At 33.3% G+C, this 23,004-nt stretch overlaps 1 protein-coding gene across 2 annotated transcripts in view; it reads right to left on the reverse strand.

Annotated features, from left to right (window-relative positions):
• The window catches only part of TBC1D22A (TBC1 domain family member 22A), a 185,967-nt gene that overhangs the window by 22,025 nt on the left and 140,938 nt on the right, over window positions 1–23,004 (reverse strand). The window contains exons 12-13 of one of the 2 annotated variants that reach the window (XM_042792452.1): window positions 15,969–16,064; window positions 6,893–6,965 (exon numbers count right to left, since the gene is read on the reverse strand). In XM_042792452.1, coding sequence (XP_042648386.1) covers window positions 6,927–6,965; window positions 15,969–16,064 — 135 coding nt within the window. In that variant the 3' untranslated portion in view covers window positions 6,893–6,926. Of the gene's footprint in view, window positions 1–6,892; window positions 6,966–15,968; window positions 16,065–23,004 lie in introns of those variants that run through there. The other variant, XM_042792451.1, reaches the window with a different exon arrangement.

Here is a 23,004-nt window from a genome sequence, read left to right on the forward strand (position 1 = left end):
AATTAAAAACTTAGATGTTAATCACATGAGGACAGCAGTTAAGTTGAGGCTGTAACAGAGTTCTTTTCCTTTGATCCAAAGAGACTATTTTAGCTGTGTCCTTTATATCTTCAGGAATTCTGTGGTTTAGATTTTTTTAGTGCTTCTTATGGTGCATCTTCAGCAACTCTATTTAGTAACTATAATCAAACGATTTGGAAAAGATTCCTAGGAACCTGAACAGCAGGGAAAGATAATTAATCATTCCTTTCTATAGTATCACCCTCTGGACCACTGACAAGATTTTATCCAAAAAGCTAAAAACTTCAAAGCCTCTAGATTTTAATACCTGATCTGATGTCAAATGGGTGGCTCAGAACATTTCTAAAGAAAACAGTCATAGATGTCATCTATGTAAGACATAGAGGATATACCATGTAACTTGAAAAACTAAAAGAAATTGTTAGAAGTACAAAACATTTTGAAACTGGTGCATCTTAGTCTAGTACCTAACTTGACTTCTAACAAAGCATCAAAATCCTTCCTTGACTATGATTATGCTTTTAATTCAAAGTGAATGGGCCAAGAAAGAGGATACTTTAAAGCTCATCAGAGCATCAAACATGACCCATCTGCAGTTTAGACACACAGCAGCAGCTACTTTTAGCTTGTCTTCTAACTGCAGGTGCTTTTTCAATGATTTTGACAATTACACCATCTCTTCTCCTCTGTCCCCTTCTTGCATCCTGGGTAAAAATGCTCTTACCACACACTATGAAAAATTACTATAAAATTTAGTAGAAGTTTCCAGAAATATTACCAATACACACAAGTGAATATAGCAGTAATCTGGAATGCTGTATGATAGTGCCACTGCTTTTTTGTAAAATGGACTGAAACATGCACCCTTTAGGTAGATATGTCTGAAAATCATGCAAGTAATGTAAATTTTATTTTTGCACTAAATCTTATCATTTCAATTAAAAGATCAGGCAGTTAGCTAGCAGGAAACTCTCTTACAATCACAATATGAGTGAATTCTAGTAACCAACTGTAGATTAAAACATACCCAATGAAAACAAGTCCAAACACTATGGACTGCTTTTTTAAAACTATTCTTGTACTTTCGGTTTCACAGATGCAAGTTAAGTAAGAGATGGAAGACATATTGTGTTCAGTGTAGGGTCCTACTAATATCTTTGGAATTCCTTATACTCTTAAGTAGGTTTTTGATGGTGTAAGTAATGTCAGGAATGAGAAAGCACAGAATTCAACCAGGTTCTTAGATATTCTGAGCCAGAAAGATGAATTTTTTATCTTCTGTGAAAATAATGATTGAATATATACAATCACCTGAATAAAAAGATGTCATTAATATGTGGTTACCTTTTAAAACAAAACTGAAACTTAGAGATTTGCCCATAAAAATATTGTGAATTAGAGTGCAGATCTCACTTTCAAGTTGGTCCTTATTCCAACCACTAAACAATAATGTGCATTAATCATCTGAAGAAACCTCCTACCAAAAACTTTATAATTTCTAATTTTGATAAAATCTTCAAATAAAATCAGTCATTTCACTAAAAATAGTATAATTTTGGATACAGAATTTCTTTTGCTGAATATCTGGATTTTAGTTGCTCTGAAATAAACTGGGATATTTTCCAATCTGTTCAATTTTGTGACATGTATTGAATTACTCAACATATTTTTAGATCATGCTATTTTTCTTTAAGTTAAATCTATATTTATTCCGTATCTAATTCTCTCCCCATTAAGTCTGTAGAAATGGGCATTACAAAATAAATGTTAAAAACACCTTCCAATTTAATGTTTCCAGCATTAGTAATTTCCTCTTGGTCAACTTTCTCCATTCTGTTGGTATTTACCACATCACTTTTAGCTGAATTAGATTCAGTATAATTTGTTGACACACTGATAGTCTGGCATTGCTTTTCTACAGTAAATGTCCTCTATTATGTAGATATTGTAATCCTGAGGCTTGAATTTTTAAAACAGGCAACTTTACTGAGGAGAAAATACGATAATTCTGCAATTAAGACAAACTCAATGTTTATTCTGAGAAAGAAATAATTATGATAAAACCATTCAAGATACGGCACAATTGTAATGTAGCAAAAAATGAAATCTGGACTGATAAGAACATCCAATGGAATTTGCAAGAATCAAAAATCCCCTCCAGTTTCAAGAAGTGTGTTGTTCTTTTAAGAACTGATAATTCAAATGTCACAGAAAGTTACAGATTGTGTGTTGTTTCAATGCACAAATCATAGTTGGAAGGCATATAGATTAATACATTAAAAAGCACAGTTGTTTTGTTTTTTTTTTTTTTTTTTACCAAATAGATAGCATAGGGAACCTATTCAGCTTTGGGTGGTTTTGGTTGGGTTTTGTTGTTTGTCTGTGGGTTTGGCTTTTTTTGGTTGGTTGGTTGGTTGTTTTTTTTTTTAACATGAAGGGAGATTCTATAGCTATGAAGTTTTGCCAGTCCTAAAACTTCTATTGTAATTTCATTTTCTGTTGCTAGAGAGTCGTACCTGCTTTTGATATTCACTTAAGATCAGCTAAGAACAGCATATACAGAATGAAAGAGCACTTTTTAAAAATAGGGATGATGTCAGAATATGGGTATAAAAACAGCTCAGCTTTTCTATCTAATTTTCTGCCAGAATCTTATTGTGCAGTATTAATAATGATATGTGTTAGTCTCAACTATAAAATAGAAAGAGTATACCCTTCACATATTGATAAAATGCTCTGCAAATTATACTTGAATTGCTCTGCATATTTGCAAAACATTTTTGGTTTTGAAGCCTATTTATTGAACTTATATTTTACTGATTCTTAATGTGCCCAAGTGAATACACTTTGAAAAGAAATACGATTGTATTTATGTGACAGCAAGCCTCTGGATCCCCAAGGTCCTACTCAAAATATTTGAAAGACTACGCCTTTTTTCTCTTCTTGTACTATTTAACTCTTCAGCAGTAGCATTTACTAAAAATGGTGAGTTGAATTTGTCAAATAACTCAACTGAAGCCAAAACTGAATTATTATTCTGGTTCACTTAACGCCATCCAAAGACCTGGAGGATTATTAAGGAACTACTTTATGGATAAGTGAACAAAAATCAGTCCTTATTCTTGCATCTTTCCTAAAGCCTTATTAGACAAATTATATTCCTCATACCTGTTGTATTTTATGTATATAATTTTTATCTCATTCTTATTTCTAGAATAAGCAAAACAGAATTCTATTTCAATTATGACATACAATGTGATTTTTAGTTGTAATCAGAACTATTTAGCCATTCCTGCTCACTTAAATGTACTTACAAAATTGTGTCAAAACCATCATTTTAAAAAGTTTATCAAAAGTTATTTAAATAAACCTATTGACACAATGACTAGATTTGCTAGAGACTGTAAAGAGTCCTCTGCCCCTAAATGGATTTTTTTTTCCCCTTCATGTGTGATTATCTCTTAAAGAGTTGGGGGGAAAAACGTTTCCTACCAACTTGATTTTGATTAAGCTACTGATTTATGAATTCTAGGACAATATTACACTTTCATAAATACGGATTCATTGTGCTGTTTGCACACTAGCAGCATTAATGATATGTGCTTTTTTGAACACTACAAATTTGCTAAAGCATTTTGCTCTGTATGTTCTGTAGTTGAACATAACAAAACTGTGGATCATCTGCATCTTGGAAAAAAACTTGAGTAGTTTTTCAGTTTTTTTTAAAAAACTATTATCACTCTACGTAATATCCTAACAACGTGGAGAAATATAGAATACATACGGATACAATCAATTGTAACAATACAGTTACAGTTGTAACAATCTACAGTCCTGTTTAAAAACAAAACAAAACCAACAATAAAACATGTGACCCACATTAGAAAAAGCACTGCAAATTTATTTTATGTTCTCAAACAGTTGGACGACAGTGAGTCACTTGCAATGTCTAGTACACTGTAAAATAACCATTATAGAATTTTATCTTCCTTTTTGTAATCACTTCTAAGTCTTTTATTGAGAAGTGTAATTCAGCCTAGATTACCATTAGATATAGTGACCAAGACAGAAACTTATAGAATTACTCACTTTAAATACTGACAAAGTAACTGAAGAAATCTCTTTATATGGTTGCCATTGGTCCAGTGAGTGACACTTGCATCATTTCTGCTTTGTAGTCTGCTCCAACACCACCACCACGATACGCTACAAAATCCAGCATCAGTTAACCACATTGACATTTTGTCTCTTCTAGATTTTCAGAATATACAGATTTGGAAAAAAAAAAAAAAAAACAAAGTCCAAGTACTGCTCTTTACCTCAGGAAACTGTTGTTAGCCATCATTAAATATCTTTTGCATTAATGCTTTAGGAACTCATCAGAATATATGGACCTGAAAACCAGAGTTTCTATAACACTGTTCATAAAGAAACCTCCTTTAAAACAATGATTACACTACATTCAGTCCAGGCCAGTCTCATTCACTCCAAAAGTTGCATTTGCTATTCATTTTTGTTGCTACATCTGAGCCTATTTATTGAGTGCCAGTTCATTCTGCAAGGGTATCCTTCAACAAAAACAATCAATTGAGGGACATAAAGCCATTTTAAACATTTTCCTGCACTTAAAACAACATCATTAATGAAAACAATTGAGAAAAAAAAGCACTTCATGTAGCACAAATCTCACTAAGCAATTTCCATTAAAAAACAGAATTAATTCCTGGGGCAAATAGGAAAAACTGACCAATGGCATTGCAAGGTTAATGGGATCGATATAATCACATTCGAAATACGCAATTTTCAGAGAGTATAATGAAGTAAAGATTTTGGTGAACTGTGGAATTTTGCAGATATATAACACCAGGTAGCCAGCTTTACAGCATTAAAGTGTCAGGATCTTACAGTTTTTACAGTACCCAGAGTTTGAGAAAGAAATTATTCCTATGCCATTGTTACCAGAATGATCTCTAAAGCTCTACATTCAGGTAACTCTCCATGTTCTCTGTTTTTTGTAATCCCTTTGTATTTCCTTCTTCAATAAACTCTGATTCTGAAGAGGCTAGTATGGTAAATAGTTAGGGATATGTTGGTAATACCTTTTTTAGATTGCGCTGCTAACTAGTCACTATACAAAATGGTAGTAATGGAAAGGTTTAAAACAAATCAATAAAATACATTAAATCAATTATTGGCAAGAGTATACAGAATGCATACTATGATCTTATGGAATAACTATGACTAAAATAAAAATGAACTCTGAGGTTCACTCAGTAACAGTATAAAATTAGTTACTAAACAAGAGTTAAAATTAACATTCAGAAGTAGAAACTAGGCATCTTATTATTTGTATATTTAAAAATCATCTTCCTATTAATTCCACATGGATGTGTCTTCCACCAAAACCATATTGTATTCAAAGTTATAATACTAAATTCCTTAAACTTATATAATAATTATTGTTAAAAAATAGAGCTGCACACAAAGAGGGAGAGCTCAGGACTGTCATAGTAAAGCAATTCTGCCCCAAAGAATGAATTCATGCCAAATAAACATATACCTTTTCTTTCTCATGAAAAAGTTCAGAATTTAAAGGTATCTTTCAAGCAATACAAATTCTATAGACCCTATTCTCCACAGTTTTTTCTCCACACAAGAGCAAGTTTACAAGTGGAATTATGTTCAATATCTCTTTTCCTGTCTTCAGTGGTGTCCACTGGATTTGCTCCTAGATGCTGAAGAGCTTCCCTCCCTCCTCCTTACTTGTGTCTGGTAACAGCACAGGAAACGATAATTGCCTTGCAAAGAGACATTCAAATCTTCAAGGAAGTCTTCAAAGATTATTCAATATTCAGACCACTAAATGTAGACATTTAGCAGATTAATTCTAATTTCTGCCAACGCCATGGTCCTTTGTAATTAACAGAGTGAAGTAAATATTTGCAGAGGGTAGAGTGCGATCAGAAGTGACTGATTCACACTCATGTCTTTACACTGACTACAAATGTAATTTAAAGTGACTTTATTTCTAATTTAGAACTGGCTCACAGGATTGGCTTTCTTTCATTAAACCTTAAGCCTAACTACGTAACGTAACCCATTTTCAATCTAACTGGTCTATGTAACATGAATCATAGCTACATATAATATTTGTACTGAACTATGCACCTGGTTAACATCTTTCGTTACTTAAAATATTGATATTTGAAAAATAAGGAAGACAAATATTAGCTGATGTCGCATATAATTGATTTAGCAAATCAAATGACTGCTAATTTTGTCATGTAGTTGCTTTATTCATTTTGAAGAACACAAAAAAAATTAGTTACAACTCGGTTCTACTGATATATGGTATTGCGAACTCAGCTGTCAAATACACTAAACCTGTTGTCAAAGATTTTGTTCTGCATGAAAGAAGAGGTAGAAGTTAATGAATTGCTGTATACTGCACACGAAATTCAAGCACAAAACTGCACTTTCACTGCTCACATCTGAACCTTTTAGTTTGATGCATCATCTAGAATTGTAACATATTCCTTGACTATCACAAAAGCAAACTATTTAAATAGTAACATAATTTGGAACTAACAGAAGAAAAACACTGTGTAAATTGAATTTTCCAAATGGCATGAACATTTACATGGAGGAAAAAACAGAGTATTCAGGATTATAAATTACTATATCCCTTCATGAAGATTTTTTTTTTTTTAATAGTAAACAAATGTAATGAGTCAAAATATGTCTACAGTGTGTTCTGATGGGTGACATAAGATGGCCTAAGATCCTTCCTCTTCAAGCCTACTCACTAACTACTTGCACAAAAAAAGTAGCTGGCAATCACTGGAAAACAATTCTTTTTATTCTTACCTCTTACACATTTCCTCTAGAAACAGCTGCTTCAGCTTTTACAGCGATATACCTTGTTCCCGTTTAGATGTTCTCAACTAATCTGCCAAGTAAGAAGGCACTCGTTACTATGTCCTAGTACTAATCTATGTCCAGATTTTCATATCTGTCAAACTCCTGAGTAATAAATGACTTGGTAAAGGCCATGCTACGTTACACTTAAATCAAGTTAGGGTAAAAATTAAAATTACTAAATCTCAACGCTCAAAGAATACAGTTACAAATATTTATAAAAGATAATATATATATATATTTATGCTACCTATATCAATATCAAAACATGAAGACCCTTGTCCTGCTTCTTCCCACCAAGGCTTCACCCTTCTACTTCTTATGCTGTATTCCCAAGAAGAGAACTCCTACTGATATAGTATGCTGGCCCAGTAGAGCTAGTCTCCTTCAGCAGGGATTTTGAGATTTTCTTTCTGTTTCGGCAATCCTTTTTCAGTATAAATGATTTTTTAAAAAAAACTATATTCTCTAGAGTAGAAGATAGGTTTGTTAAAAACTAGACAAATCTTCCAAGGTAAGTCATGGCTGCAGCAATTAGGTATTTACCTCTTTCCATAAGCAGCTAAATCCACTACCCATGGACTTCTATATTTGATCAATTGCTTTGGAGAGGGCAAGGTTTAGTTTTCACTGACTCCTGTGATTTATCTGATAACATTAGACTAGTTCATAGTACAGAGTAACTTCTGAGTTTCAGCAGCAAATATATATTCAAGCTACTTGCAATTCAATATCATTGTACTATAAATTGCAATTTTCCTATGTACTACTGTTCCAAACATTTTGAGGAGCAAATATGACTTCTGGAAGAGGGAGCTGGACAGAAAGAAGGCAACAGAAACAGATGTGCAGGTATCAAATTCAGATACAGAACACAAAACATGTATTACTGGAGGTAAGTTAAATATTATTTTTTAAAAGTCAGATGTGACTAATGTATTATTACTATGAACTCTTGGCCTACAAACTCAAGCAAAAGAAAGAAAAAGAGGTGAATTTAGGTATAAAAATATTCATATTGCTAGCTGAATAAAATATAAATCAAAGGTGGGTCTTGTTTGTTTGTTTGTTGTTTTTTTTTTATGATTTCTATTCTCAGCTTTGCATATTTAAAGCCAAGCTTTTGAGGAAACACAATGTATAAAATAGGACAAGTAGGCCTACAGGCTTATCAGAAGAAAAAGGATCACAGAAAGCCACACTGGAGCTTCAGAGATAAGAAAGGGTAGTGATAGGAGTTTTATTTCCTTTTTCATGTTTCTTAAAACATTTTTAGTGTACTAGATAAACTGGCCAGAACCTTCCAATAGCTTTCTAGTCATAGGGCAACTCTTCCTCCTGGTACATGGGAAGCACCACTAGCTTCTCAAAGTTAAAAGAAGGATGATGTACAGCCTATCCATTATATTTTAGTTTAATATTAAAATTTTGAGATAATAATTTCTATGGGCCAAAACTTGTATTTCTAAGACTGTATGACAAAATGTGTCTGTGTTTAATTTACAATATACTGACATGTGGAGATCAAGTCAGGATATTCAAGATAATCAAAAGATACAGAGCTTTTGACAAAGTTGAGTAGGCTTGTTAACAGAGCTGTTAAGTTGAGACTGTAATAGCTACAGTTTGGACCAATGGACACATCTGATGCTTTATCGCCTATAAGAATGTATTTAGATACAATTTTTAACAGTCAACCTCATTCTCTGTTGATTAAACTCTCTGCATGCAAAAATAACGTAATTTTACTATTGTAAATTGGCTCTTCTGAATATAAGTGATTCAGCAGTGCTAACTGCCAATCATCTATCACCAGTGCTTCGAGATTAAGCAGCAACCTCTTTAGATTGCTAGCTGTGATGTTCAAAGTCTGAAAGAGCAGAGCTTCCAGTTTCTTGCAACAAATGACAATATACTGAATGTCTTCCAAAAGTGCTCACAGCAGGGAATAAAATCACAGCAATGTTAGTCAGGGTCTTTAAAGTTAGAAAGATTTTCATGTTCACAGTCCTTAACTCTTTACAGGTTTTGGTACATTCACAGAAAAGACCCTGTTAGATTCCATGCATGGAAGAATGAGTGCACAGGATCAAGAACCACAAAATCATCTAATCATAGAGCTTACGGAGAAAAGAGGTAAACGCTGCTCTGGTCAGAAAACTAATCTGTGCAGAAACATCTTTTTTTTTTTTTTTTTTTTTTTGAGAAACATTTGTTTTTACTGCAGTAGCAATGGGAACTAGATTTCTAGCACAGTGCACACCAAGAAGCTAAATTAAAAATATGTTTATTAGTTATGCCTCATATCATATGAACTGAGAACTCCGGTACTTTAATGCAGAAAAAGTAACTCTTTAAAAACTCACATCATAAACTAGAAACAAGATCACAACAGATTAAGGAAACCTGTATTACTATAGTTGAACATAGGCAAATGGTATAAAATCATGATGTTGATACATGACATGTTTCTATAGTAAGTAATCAGTAGGAAGGATATTAATATTAAACTTTTTAAACTAAAGCCTGTTACTCATGCAGACAGCAATATGAATTGGTCTTCCAAGCATCTTGTTACTCAGTTGCCTCTGCAACCATCTACCAAATCCGGTTTTAGGGTGCAAATTTACATTATTTAACTTGTGCAGCTGTAGCAAATACACACTCTGACAGGTATGTAGAATCAGATTTGGTTTTCATTAAAACCTTCTCTTTCAAGTGATTTTAACTCACATACAAGAATCTACTTTAAAAGAAATGTTAGTTCGTGTGAAAAGTGAAACAAAAAATATACCCATAATAAATCTAACAGTCCAAATGATGATAAGTGCAAGCTACAGACTCCTATGTGATTGCATAGAAAGTTTGTAATGAAGAAAACTGACAGAGAAGTCCAAGAATGAAATAAGAAGACAACATGGTCATCACCTATGTTTCTAGAAAAGATTTATAGGGAAGAAAAACAAGCATTTTCAATAACTCTGTTTCTAAACTGTTCTGATTATTTCAGACTTTCATGTTGAATATTTATATAATTTAATATAAGTGAGAAATCCTCTGCAATAAAGATAATCTGTTTGTTATGTTGTGGGTTTTTTTGTTTTTGTTCTTCTTTTTCTTTTTTAAATTTGATATTAGCCCTGAGGTAACATAAGCCAGTAACCTTTAGATGCCAAGGGTTCACTCATAAAAATAAAGCACTTTTCCTCAATGTCAGGGAATAACATAAAGCTTCAGGAACTTTCAATCTAATAGGCATAAAACAGACCATAGGTAGAAACAATTGTCTTCACACCCCAAAAATGCTGACAAATGTGAGGATCAGCAGGGCAAGCTCAGGTGCTAAATGAGAACTTGAAATATCAGTGGTAAATTCTTAACATAAATCAGAAGACATTAACCCGGGCCTTCTCCACTTTTATGAAAGAGGGGCACAGAGTATTCAAGTGAGCTGAGATTTAGGAAGAGTGGTAGGTAGTAGTCAACCTTCTAACCCTGCACTAATTCTAATTAAGTGATTATTAAAGAGGGAAGGAAAGGCAAAACAAACCAAAGATATTGACAGTACACACTTCATCACTAAGTCAAAGATGTACTTCAAAGTCACCCTATACCCATATCTCATTTTCACCTATATCTCATTTTCATTCAAATGTAGGCACTGTGAAATGTTTCACTATCCTCTGAAACAGGCATCCATCTTAAAGCTAACATATGCAAAACCTAAAATTTAATCTCAGAATAAACCTGACAACAAATTTATAAGGCATAATCATTTACATAGGTAATAACAATACCCTGAATTTCTTTAAAATTTTACTGATCATATGATGTAGAAAGATGGTGGTTCACATTATTATTATTTGAACTAACGTTAGTTTGTAATACTTCACCATAATTAAACAATTAAAAAAAATAAGAACATTTATTTAAATTATCACAGTACAATTGTGCACACATTCATTTTGGTCGTGAGGTGAATAAGGCTTACTCCCTAGTATTTATATAAAATAATGATTAGGGAATCATTATTTTAAAGATTATATAATTCAGAATAAAGGACAATCACTGCCCCAAAGATTTATGTCTCAAGTATAAAACAAGAGACAACAAATTCACAGAAAAGTAAAAAGAAGCAACACAAAACTAGTCAATGTGACTGTAAGTGGTATTAACAGACTCAAGCCTACCTGTCAAATCTATTCTGGATATTGTAGAAAAACAGAACTTTTATAAGGATTTAGACAAAAGTAACTGAATATCTGCATTAGATGCTTCACTTAAGTAAGACAGTCAGCCCGGGAGATAGCTCAGATAGTTTCTTGCAAGCTCAAGTGTGTGATGAGGATGTCATCACTGGCTGATAAACTGTCAGTCAGCATCTCAACACTGAATATGAGATGACATGTAAGGTGTCAGTATTAGTCCATTAAAAGCCTTGAAAGAGAAAGCGTCTAAGTTTTCCTTGATGCTCTAAAGGAAAGGGAGCTAAAGGAGATGCAAAGCAAGAAAAAATGATGGACTGAAAAATGATCTTTACAGCTTCTTTGCAGTCGGGGTGAATATAAATGAAGCAAAAATGCATTTGTCAAAGCCAAAGAAAAGGACATTGCAGTAATAAAGATGTGAGTTGATGACAGCATGGGTGAAAATGTCTGTTAGACATACAGAAAAACCTGTATCATCTAGATCATGAAGAAGAAAAAATCTGCAAGACAGATTCCTTACCACAACATACTGAATATATTTTCATAGCTCATCTATGTCAACAAAATGTTAACTTATTAAATTGAAAATTTGGACTAAATGTCTAACTGTTAAACCAGGTTCAGTCCAAAATTACTATGAGCTTATATTCAGTTTGACAGATGAATCAAGTCCCTGAAGTCCTGTTTCCTTACAAATGTTTCAGATATCTCCTACATTACAACATTAAACTCCGCCATATTTTCTATTAATATTTTAATACTAAATATGCTCAAGATCATGCTTAAATATTTTATCACTTAACAGCATCAACCATTCACATCTCAGAAATTCTTGGGAATTTTGGAATTATGGCTGTTCTTAGGAAAACGAATAACAGTAAATCAAAGTTTAAGATATGCTGATGAATAGAAAGAACTTTATTACTCGCACCTTAATTTAATTTCTATTATCTAAGCTTAAGTAATTAAATTTCATATTTTGCATTCACATCGCAAGTCAAACTTTAACAAATTTAAAACAACACTGTATTTTTATCTATATTAAATTTACTGCTTCTTTTTTTAATCTGACACTAGTTTGGAACCGGTGAATTAGTACAGAACTTTTATACCATCAACAGAAACCAAGAATGGCTTCTGAAATTCAATCAAACATCACATCGGTTACAAAGGAAAATCTGAGCCAGGATTAAAAGGTCTTCCATTTACTGTCTGTCCATTGTGTCCTCTGTTCCCCCACATGTGAAGTAAAAAATGCTAATCTGAAGTATGAATAGAGCTACAGAGTTACCCAAACTAGCTTTCTGTAACTGGGTTTGTTAAGCATCCTATGTAGGTAAAGCAGACTGTCTCTCTAGAAGTGAAATCCATGAGATAATAACAAGCTCTTACTATAACTGAAACAATATCATTCCTTTCAATAATATTAATCTTTATATTATACATAGGCATGAAATATTTAAAATGTCTACCTGAGAACGTACCAGTATAGTTTCACAGCTATCAAGAAGAGACCCCAGGGAAACTTGAAAATTGCACGTAATTATTTTTGCCCTTGTTACATAGCATTGCACCACATAGCTCACTGCATTAAATACCAAACTTCAAAATGTGATTAAAGCTTGCTAGAAAGGTTACTGTTACCTTTACTAAGCAGGACAAAACACAAGCAACTACAAACTCCTAGCTAAACAAAAACATTTGACATCTCCCGCTCCCCAGCTTCCTAAAAGCAAATGTTTTCTATTAGGACACTGCAGTTTGAAATAGCTGTCCATCGTTCTCTAGTGTACTGTATTTTACAGTAGACAGACAGGAACAATTTATAAGGACTCAGAATGGACACGTGGCATGAAATAATCTGAGGAAAGTCAAGAGGTCCCTGTTTTCATAAGGCAGACATATGGGACAATTTCTACAAATAACATTGCAAATTGCTCTAGATTTACATGTAAAGCATCACCTTTCTCTTCACTTGTCTTTTGCTAAAACTTACGTTAACCTGCAAATCTCATGTTTCAGAGGAGGTCTACATTGATATCTTATACTTGACCAAATAGATGCCATTGAGAACAATGCTTCAAATAGATTAAAATGAAGACAACTTCATCATGATTTATCTTACAGTGAGAAAATAATTTTCATTCTTTCAAACATGAAAAATACCGGATAAGCATCAATACAGTCTTATACGCTTCTGTTACAAGTTTGTATATACCTGTTTATTTATATACAAGTATACCTATAATACATACATATAATATATACATGAACATTTCGAGGCCTGAGTTGGAACATCTATTTCTTCCTCTATTTCCTTCATCAAAACTTATTTCTGTCGATACCATGAGGAGTATTTAATTCCACAGTTGTAAACCAAATACCAAGTAGTTTTCATGTTGTATCGCTCCGTAGTATTAGTCCAGCCAGCCTAACCCCTTTTATTGCAAAATTTCTTTCTCTACTACACAATACACAAAAAAAAAAAAGAACCACAAAAACAAGAACAACATACACAAATACTGCCTGTAATAAGGAACTATTATTATGTAGGGCTGAACATTTGGTATACGTCTATTAATTAATCTGTTCATATGAGGAAGAGTAAACCTGCTTTTACTAATTGTTTAGGTTTCAGCAAAACATACTTAAGAGAATAGAAACAAATATCTTAAAAGCATCTATTACTGTCCTATCTGTAACACTACTAATAATACACTTCATCAAATTATAAGCAAAAAGCATTGCATAACCAAGTCCTTTTAAACTGGTCTTTGATTCAAAACTTGCTCAGTGTCTCATCTGGTATATCACCACATCTGATGTTCTAGGGAAATTATTCTGCCTTAAAATTCCTGTGAGGTTTCTAATTCTTCTGAAAGAGGTCAAACAGACATGTAAAGATGAGCGTGAGTTTTCACAGCTAGTACGAAAGAACCAGGCCCTCTGACTGATAATTAGGAGAGATTTCCCTTATCTCTGTCATATGCAGAGAAACAAGTACAACACACATGATGTGCAAAAGAAATGACTCGATGCATGTTTTTATAGTTTACAGAACAAAAGAATTTCAGTTACAAAATGTACTATGACTTATGTACTATGACTTCTCAATAATGTGAGTTCAGTGCAATCAGAGTACTCCCAACAGCACATGCTGAACTTCGCAATTTTCCAAATGTAGTTGAAATGCCTATCACTTCAGCTACTATTTTGAAGACTAGGCAATGGTCTACAGCTATTATTAACAAAGTGGAAGAACAATGGATTTCATTCTTGCCGATGGGAGATAAGTATCATTGGGAGAATTGATAACACTTTAGTCATTTTACAAGGTCATGTTACATAATAAAGGCGGCCAAGCTTTTTAGTGATAATTTATGATAGTGATAAAACTAGCACTAGTCTACAAATCCTCAAAATTACTAACTGCATTTCTATGTTGCAAGCAAGTTAAAGCAGTCTGATAAACATGTTCCAGTGTGTTCCTGATTTGTGTACTATACAGTCTAGTTTAGCTATAGTATAGCCTATAAAGAAATTAAAACATAAAGAAATACCTTAATTATTAAGTAAGTAAACAAATCTGAACATACATATAGAGAACAAAAGAAATCTTCACAGTACCGTATCTTGGGATTATTATATACTTTAAACATAGATGTAATAGATCAGGTAGAGAGGGAAAAATTATGAACTTTGCTGCAGGAAATCAACAATAGAAGTTTAATAGGAAGGATTATCAGTGAACAATTGTAGTTCAGAGGCATGGCTGCCAACATTAAAATTGTTTTTGACAGCATACCATAAATTAAGAAAATCTGACAGTGTTAGCAGGTGGTATATATTACAATTGTTACACTGTGCCCTTAGGCACTTATTTATTGCAAAGATAGGCAACAGCAGTTAAAGTGCTTTCAATAAACTGTTTTATGAAGAAAGATAAAATAGATTGAAGTGATACACAAATTTACACAAGGGTTCATTTGTACAGGGCAACAGAGTTCAGTCAGATGGAGAGAAAATAAGCTGGTAACAGGCCATTTCCCTGGGGCAGGCAATGGTGGGGGCTTTGCAGCATGGTTTGTTTACAGCCAGGCTGTAAACAGGACTTTAATGCCTTTCAGGCATTGCATGTGTATCATAGGGTAATACTCAATATAAAACGCTTCTATGGAAGTGAACTGTCACCAGTTCACAAACAAAACTGAACTTCTATAGGGGTATGGAAATGATCTGCCTATTTACCATATTCAAATTTCATTCCAAACAACTCCCTGATATGCCCTTTGATGGAAAAATGTAAGGTTTTGAAATGTAGAGGCCTGAAGTAGATACTCTTACAGTCCTCTCATTTCCTACTGAAAAACAGGCTCCCTATTTTAAAAGGCTGCTTGCCTAGCTTTTTTGAAAGAATAAACATGACCTTGTTAGAGTGCTGTTACGTTATCCAGATGAGAAATTATAAATAATTGCAGTAAAGCATTTAAGATTAAAAAAAAAATCCAGTTACCTTTTCAGAAAATCTCTGTGAAATACCAAGGCTCTACTTGTAATAGCATCTTTAGAAATCATCATCTCAAAGTCTGTCTCAGTTAAAACAGCATTTTTTTCCAGAGTGGACAAAGGAAATAGATCTCCTACTGTTTATAGTCCATCACTTAAGGTCTAGCAGTTTTAGAGCAACTCTAACAAACAGTCAGACACCATCAGCCTTCCTGCAACTGCCACTATTTTGTCATAAATTCATCTCCAAGTAACACTAGGAAGATACATTTAATAAATACCACCCTGTGCTTGAAAAATAACCCCTTCACTTACTTGAAAATCTTTCTCTTCCAGGATCTCTTTCCTCCACCTGACAAGGAAGGCAGCACAGACGTACAAGTGGAAGTGAGAAAAACCCTCTGGTTCAGACTAGAAAAAAATAAAAATATATCATTCTCTCAGCACAGAAATAATACTTTTGATCACCATATACCTCAACTGTATTTTTATGGCATTCACTAATAATGACAAATTTCAACTAAATCTCTCTCTTCATATCACAAACATGTTTGCATTCCATCTATGCCAAACCTGCTCATAGCTATTACCTGCAACGGGAACTACGGTGAGGTATGCATCCATTTCTTATACCTAAATTCATTCTTTATGGATGTGTTTTCCATTTCTGATGTTATTCATTAGCTTATATCTGGCATGAAATACTGTACTGTCTAGCTCAACATTGTGACGTGAACATATGCTTTATCTCAATTATTAAGAGCAAACTCTACTACTACTAGTAGCTCTCCTTATAAATTCTGCTATAGGCAATTCTTAAGCATTTTAAAAATATACACTTGGTCTATATTTGATCGAATTAGAGGTTTTTACTAAAGGAAAAAAATCTACTGATCATAAATTTACATTTACAAAACATTTACAGCTCAGTTTGTATTCAGATCTGCAACTTCAAGTTCAAGTTCCAGTTCAGGTCATCAGAATCACTCAGTTTATAAAACTCCCACTAGAAATTAAGATTTTATAACTCTAAGAATTTACAAAAATTTGTGAACATACTTTTAAAAGACTTCAGTAAGTTTTCTCGTATTACCAAATTAATATTTGATTTTATTTTCTATACCACTGAGAACTGAAAAAATAATTATATTTAATTATCAATGTGATGACTGTGAACTAATGCTATGTAAAATCTCATTAAAACAACATTTTAAAATGATAATTATAAAATTAAGCTACATAATCTGACAGATGCAGGGATACTTAAATGCTGATATCTAAATAATTTATAAGATCTAACTGTAGCGCTTTAAAATTATATCAATTTTTTTTCATAGTCTCTGCTGGTCATTTCAAAACAGCAGTTTACTCTTTAGAAAAAGAGTGTTCGGCTCAACTAAAGTGAACCGAAAGAACTTGTTACGTAAAGTGTAACATGATAATATATCTGTTTTAATGCTATTTAACCTAGAAGAGCATGGTATTCCACATGACATTTGTAACAATGCAAGTAACCTCACTGCTATCACAAATGGAGGAGAAAAAGTACTCTCCTACTTCTCATTTACCCTTGACTGATAAAAGTGCTTAGTGTACTACAAGGGGTTGGTACAAACACCACGTTAACAGCTACAGAAACTGCAAATCATCCTGTTCACCAAATCAGTAAGAGTCAAAAGGAGGAGATAATGCCTATATTTGCAGGGAAGTTTTAAGTTTAAAAAGGTAGTTGGAACTGATAATAGGAATTTGTTAATTTTGGAACCAGAAAGGGAAGATTCTGATTATAAAATCCTGTGATATTTTTCCTACTGTAGGAAAATACTCTACTTGCATAACATGACTTGAATAGTATTGTAAAATCCCAGGACAGACAAAGCATATGGTAATTTTAACTGGACTTCTCTCTACAGTTTGTCTGAATCAGAAAAATCAAAGTAAAGTCCAACCTACAATATTCGAGTTTTATAGAATCATGCCCTCACTACCAACCTCCTGAGAAAACATCTTTGACTTCAGTGTTGGCACTTCTCTTGGGATGGAAAGTTAACATATATAACATATGTCTCAAGAAGACATACCTGTAAGCAAAGTGCTGCTACCACTTATCAGATACTATTGCGACAATATTCAAATAATCAAACACTGCTAAAAAATGAAGAAAGCCAATTCTAAGAAAACAACCCTCTTCCTACTTTATTGTGTAAATAAATTGATAGAACATGCGGTATTTTTTAAATTCAGCCTTTGATAATATTTTATAACATTTTCATCTCTAAAATTACAAAAAAATATTTAAATGTTTTTTAAAATTAAGTATCAAAACAGTACTTGTGGTCTTTTTTTCCTGAAACTAAACTGCAACTAATTTCTCAATTTTAACATGAATTTTAAAAATGTCCTTCCAAGTAGTCGCCTTTAATAAGACATGAAAACTTTCTATTATTTTGGAAGAAACAACATAAAAGTGACAACCTTTCTTCAAAATTGGAAGGCAAAGAGAGTAGCAATGTCCAATTAAAACAGTCTGCCTTTAAGACTAAGTCAACAGTCTGTACAAGAAAACATCAACACATTTACCAGAACCCTACTCTGAAGTATGTGCTGTCACTGGTAAAGACTTTCTGGCATAGTAGGAGCCAGTTCAATTCACCATTAATCTGGTAAACTATGATCTATGTTTAGATCTACTTCAGAGAACAGGTATCTGAAGAGCATAGCACCAGCCTAAGCATTTGCAATCGAACAGGAAAGCAGAGAAGAAGAAAAATGATTGATACAGGATGAAGGCAAATAAAGCTGGATTGAGATTGCTGAACAGATAAAGAAAAGTACAGAAATACTGTTGATGGTAGATTCAGAAAAAGGAAGATTATTTTTGCAGATGAAGAAGTAGGGAGACTGAAGAGTGTGCAGGCAGGAAAATTTAATTTAAAAATAATAAATATTAATCAGGATATTTTATGTATTGGATTATTTGTTACCTACCTGAATATAATAAAGGTTTACATTTCTTTAACCACATAATATGAGCAAGAAAGAGGGAAATGAAAGAAACTTGGTTTGGTATTAATATATATTAATCCTCCTTTCTTCTCACTCCTCCAACATTATAGAAGTTCTTGAAATGTATAGGGGAAAAGGTGGCAGCATTAACAAAATGTGTCTGAAAGCAATGCTTTACATTTCAAAGTCAATTTGCAGTAGCTGTTGGGAAAAGTGTTTATGTTGCTCTCTCTTATATTGACTCACAGAAAAATATTACATAGCTAGTCAAATAGATCATCAGATTATTCTTTTCTTCTGATAATAAACTAAAATTCTGATTTTAAGCCCAAGAATTCATTCTATTCTCACATAATACAGAAAATTCTTCTATAGCCAGAAAGTCAAAGTAAGAGGCTTAGAAGTTAAAAGCAAAAAACCCCAGAACTCCAATAGTGGAAATTGAAAATGTTTTTAAGGTATTGCAGAAACAATATCTGAAAGTATATAAGAACCTGTACTTTTTCTTGAGATTTTTCTGTTGAACCTTTTTTTTTTTTCAATACAATTTTTTTCATCTCTTTTAAATGAAACCAAATAGGTTTAAATATGCAATTCATTAGAGAAAAAATGTGTATCTCCCTATAGATTTAAAAATTCATCATGTTTCAGAGATAAGTCTAGGCTACAAAGTATTTCCAATTGATAGTTTTAGACAGGTTTAGAAATTGAGTAAAACAGCTAATGCATAATTGCCTTTTCTAACACCTGCTACCTATTATACTTTTCCATTTGTAGCTTTTGAAGTTACAAACAGTTTGATCTCTAAATGTACAGAAATGCAGACTACCAGCTAAAAGCTATTTAAAATCAAATATAAACAATGACCTTGATTTAAATATTTAGCGAAAGATCTCAAGACAGATGTACAACCTTCCAGAAGACTTATTCTGAACTTATTACAGACGACTCAGAGCACATTATCTAAGAACCATCTGTCATTATCAATAAAAATCATTTATATTGTTAACATCACAAATATCTCATTGCCCTGCAAATACTGGATCTCCTCTGCAGCTGAAATGAAAGGCATTCTTTATACTGCATTCCCTAAACTTCTTGAATTAGACAATCACTGAAAGAATGCAAATTTTCTTGTATGACCAGACTGATTACTGTCTATTCTAACCTGACTACCATACCCTGGATGCTGCAGCATTTACGGAGGGCAGTATCTCATGGTATTAAATTTGTTGATAAATACAATATGTGATTATGTTTGAAGTAGTGAGAATGATTAAAGCTACAGAATTGTACCAGGGTTAGGTATTAAACCATCACATTTCACTCTCAACTAATGGCTCAGACACAAAGATTTCTACACACTTTATGAATACAGATAAATAAAGCAACTTTAAGCAACTCTGGATTTACTGTATTACAAAGAGCAGATTGTTTAGCTGTAAAGAGGATTAGGTAAATTTTCCAAAATTATCCAAGCAATCTATGGCAGAAAAAGAGAAAGAAGCCAGTGCAGGATCATCATGGAAAGTGGAATGTGTTGACTGCCCCTCTAAGATTTGCCTTTTTCATCAAGCAGGAGCTTTGACTTCCTATACACAGACTTAATTCACTGTCAAAACTGAGACTTCCAGTCTGAGAAGAAACAGAACAAGCACGCCACGCAGAGGTCCATCAGGGTAACTATCCTGCCACCAGGAATGACCAACAGCAGATGACTAAGACTGTAAGAGTGCAAGCATATAGCAGTACCTCTCCAGAACACTCTTTCAACTTTCAATGATTTCGTGCTCAGATATGTCATTACACAAGCTGTAGAATATGTCCATTTAACAGTTGTTAATGATTTTGTCTTTACTTATCTGCCCAAAGCTTTTTGTAACTGTAAGCTTTTTTGGTAATCACAAAGTCCTGTGGCAAAGAATTCCAAAACACAAGTGTGTGCTAGTTAGCATGTTTGTTTGATGTCCAACACCTGCTAGTTTCAAAGCTGCTCAGTTATCGCACTGAAAGAGAGTACGAGCAATGATTTCCTATTCATTTTCTTCAGTCCATTCATCTTTCCTCCTCTTTTGCAGAGTAGAATTTTTTTTTGTCTATTCCACTGTTTCTCATATACCAGTTCGACCATCTTTGCTCAGGCTTCTTAAGCATCCTTTCCTGTACTTTTCTGATTTTTAAATAAGGTCCAAACCGTATACAGCATGTAAGATGCAGAAAGAATGTAACTCTCACAGCTACATAACGATATTTTGTTCTCCCTTCCCTTCCCAGTAATTCCTAGCCTTTGATTATTTTTTTTTATTTTCTTTCTTAACTGCTATCGAGCTCGTATTTTCCTCTTGCACTTGAGTACAGAAAGCTAACTTGAAGCCCAGTTATACCAGTAAAGATTAAGATTGCTCCACACAGACAATATCACTTTATATTTGTCCACATGGAATTTTGCCTGTAACTTACTACTTGGTTGTTTACAGCAATATGAAGTCCTGCAACTCCTTGCTGTCAACCTCTCACATTTACTACTCTGAATAACATGGTATTGTAGGCCATACAAATGTTTCTCATCAGATAAAAGGACGTATAGGATGTATCAGTTAGGTGAGACTGTTCTTTAAAACATCAGCAATGATTTAGCGAGGATCTTCTAATCAGGAGCTACTATCCTTGAAGAAGAAGACGATCCTGAAATATGGGAGCTCATTAAAATTGATACTGTAAATCAGCTTAATTAGAGATTAGAGTGTCCTTTGGAGGATCTAGCCTCATTAGAGTAGTAAAAATCATGCATCCTGCTCTGAAGACCCCTGATCAAATAAAGAGCCTTACCCTTTGAGCTTGTGCAGAAAAATTTAAAAATACTGAAACTTTAAATTGAGACGAGAAATGTTACTAACCAATGAGGGATAAAGTGATAAGAAACTAATCAATGGTCATTATAGTAAATGTGTACATGTAGTCTGAATTGTATAAAGACCTTAAAGTTCTTTTGTGTGGTGTGCTAGCTTTGTGGACTTACCACCTAGCACCCCTATTTGAACAAATATCATATGAACTGGCATCTCAGCTCTGTGTGTAAGACTGTCTTTTGCACACTGGATAACAAACTCTGAGAGACAACAGTGTTGTTAGTAAAATTTGCTGTCTCACTTTCTCCTGTATCCCTTTTCCAATCACATCAGCAGAAACAGCTAAAGCCTCATCAGAAATTATAAAAGAATTACATGTGATTTCCTTTAATTTTGAAACCTGCCTGCTTATTCCTACCATCTGTTTTCTATCTTTTAGACAGTTATTATCCATACAAGGGCATTCCTTTTAATTCCACAGCCGTGTTTTTTCTTTCATAACCGTTAGTGAAGAATCTTCTTCACCGTCTTCAGTACCCTCAATAGTCTATGTCAGCCTAGTGCATTACATTCACTGGCTCTTCAAGCTTTGCAAGGTGTGATTTCTCAGTACGAAAAACCTGACACTTTCTTAAAATGTTATATTTACTCACAGTGAAAGAATATTATGATTAAGTTTAGAGAAGTCTGTATTGAAGTCATCTAAATCTTGTCATTCTAAAAGACACTGGAATACTTTGAGGATTTCAACTATTTTCATTGTACACAGTAGCCTACCAACTCATGTAGGATCGTAACTTTCTCCTGCCTGTCACTTTTGCAGTCAGTTATATAATGATATTTTGATCATTCTGTGGTGCCAAAAATTTAAATTTTAGTTATGATACATGTTAAAAAGTACTGTACAGTTATACATAAAAATACCTGCTTGAACCATTTATTTTTGTTGAGTTAGCACATTTTGGATTGTCTTCTATCATTGTTTTTATTTCATCATTACTATTTCCAAGGAGATGATCCTAAAAGCAGTAAGTGACCAGCAGCACTTGTCTAAACTGAATCTAATCTGGTAAAAAACATAGTGAAAAAGATGGATCATTTATGCTTAAAAATAAAAACAAACCCAACAAACCAAAAAACAACCTTACTTATAGGTAAGGTCTATAAGTAGCTGTTTCTAATGCAAATATCCATCAATTAATATGAAAATGTATGGGTTGGTTTGATCCTTTCATTAAAACCAAATCTGATCCAAGCACATTTCATAGCAGTTTAAAATTTGTAATGGAAACTAACATTTTCAGGTAAAAACAGCAAGCTAGAAGCATCTGACAGAGCCAAAACACCACACAAAAATTATTATCTCAGCCCTTAGTGCTCATTGTAAGTCCCTTATAAAAGACTCAATAAAACTTTTACAAGAACTATGTTCACATTTCCTATTTTTGCTAGGAATGTTCAAGAAAATTACCTTACAATGTTCTATTAGGTTTGGC

Source organism: Tyto alba, unplaced genomic scaffold (genome assembly GCF_018691265.1).
Source record: "Tyto alba isolate M040663 unplaced genomic scaffold, T.alba_DEE_v4.0 Super-Scaffold_2, whole genome shotgun sequence".
In the NCBI taxonomy this organism is placed as follows: Eukaryota; Metazoa; Chordata; class Aves; order Strigiformes; family Tytonidae; genus Tyto; species Tyto alba.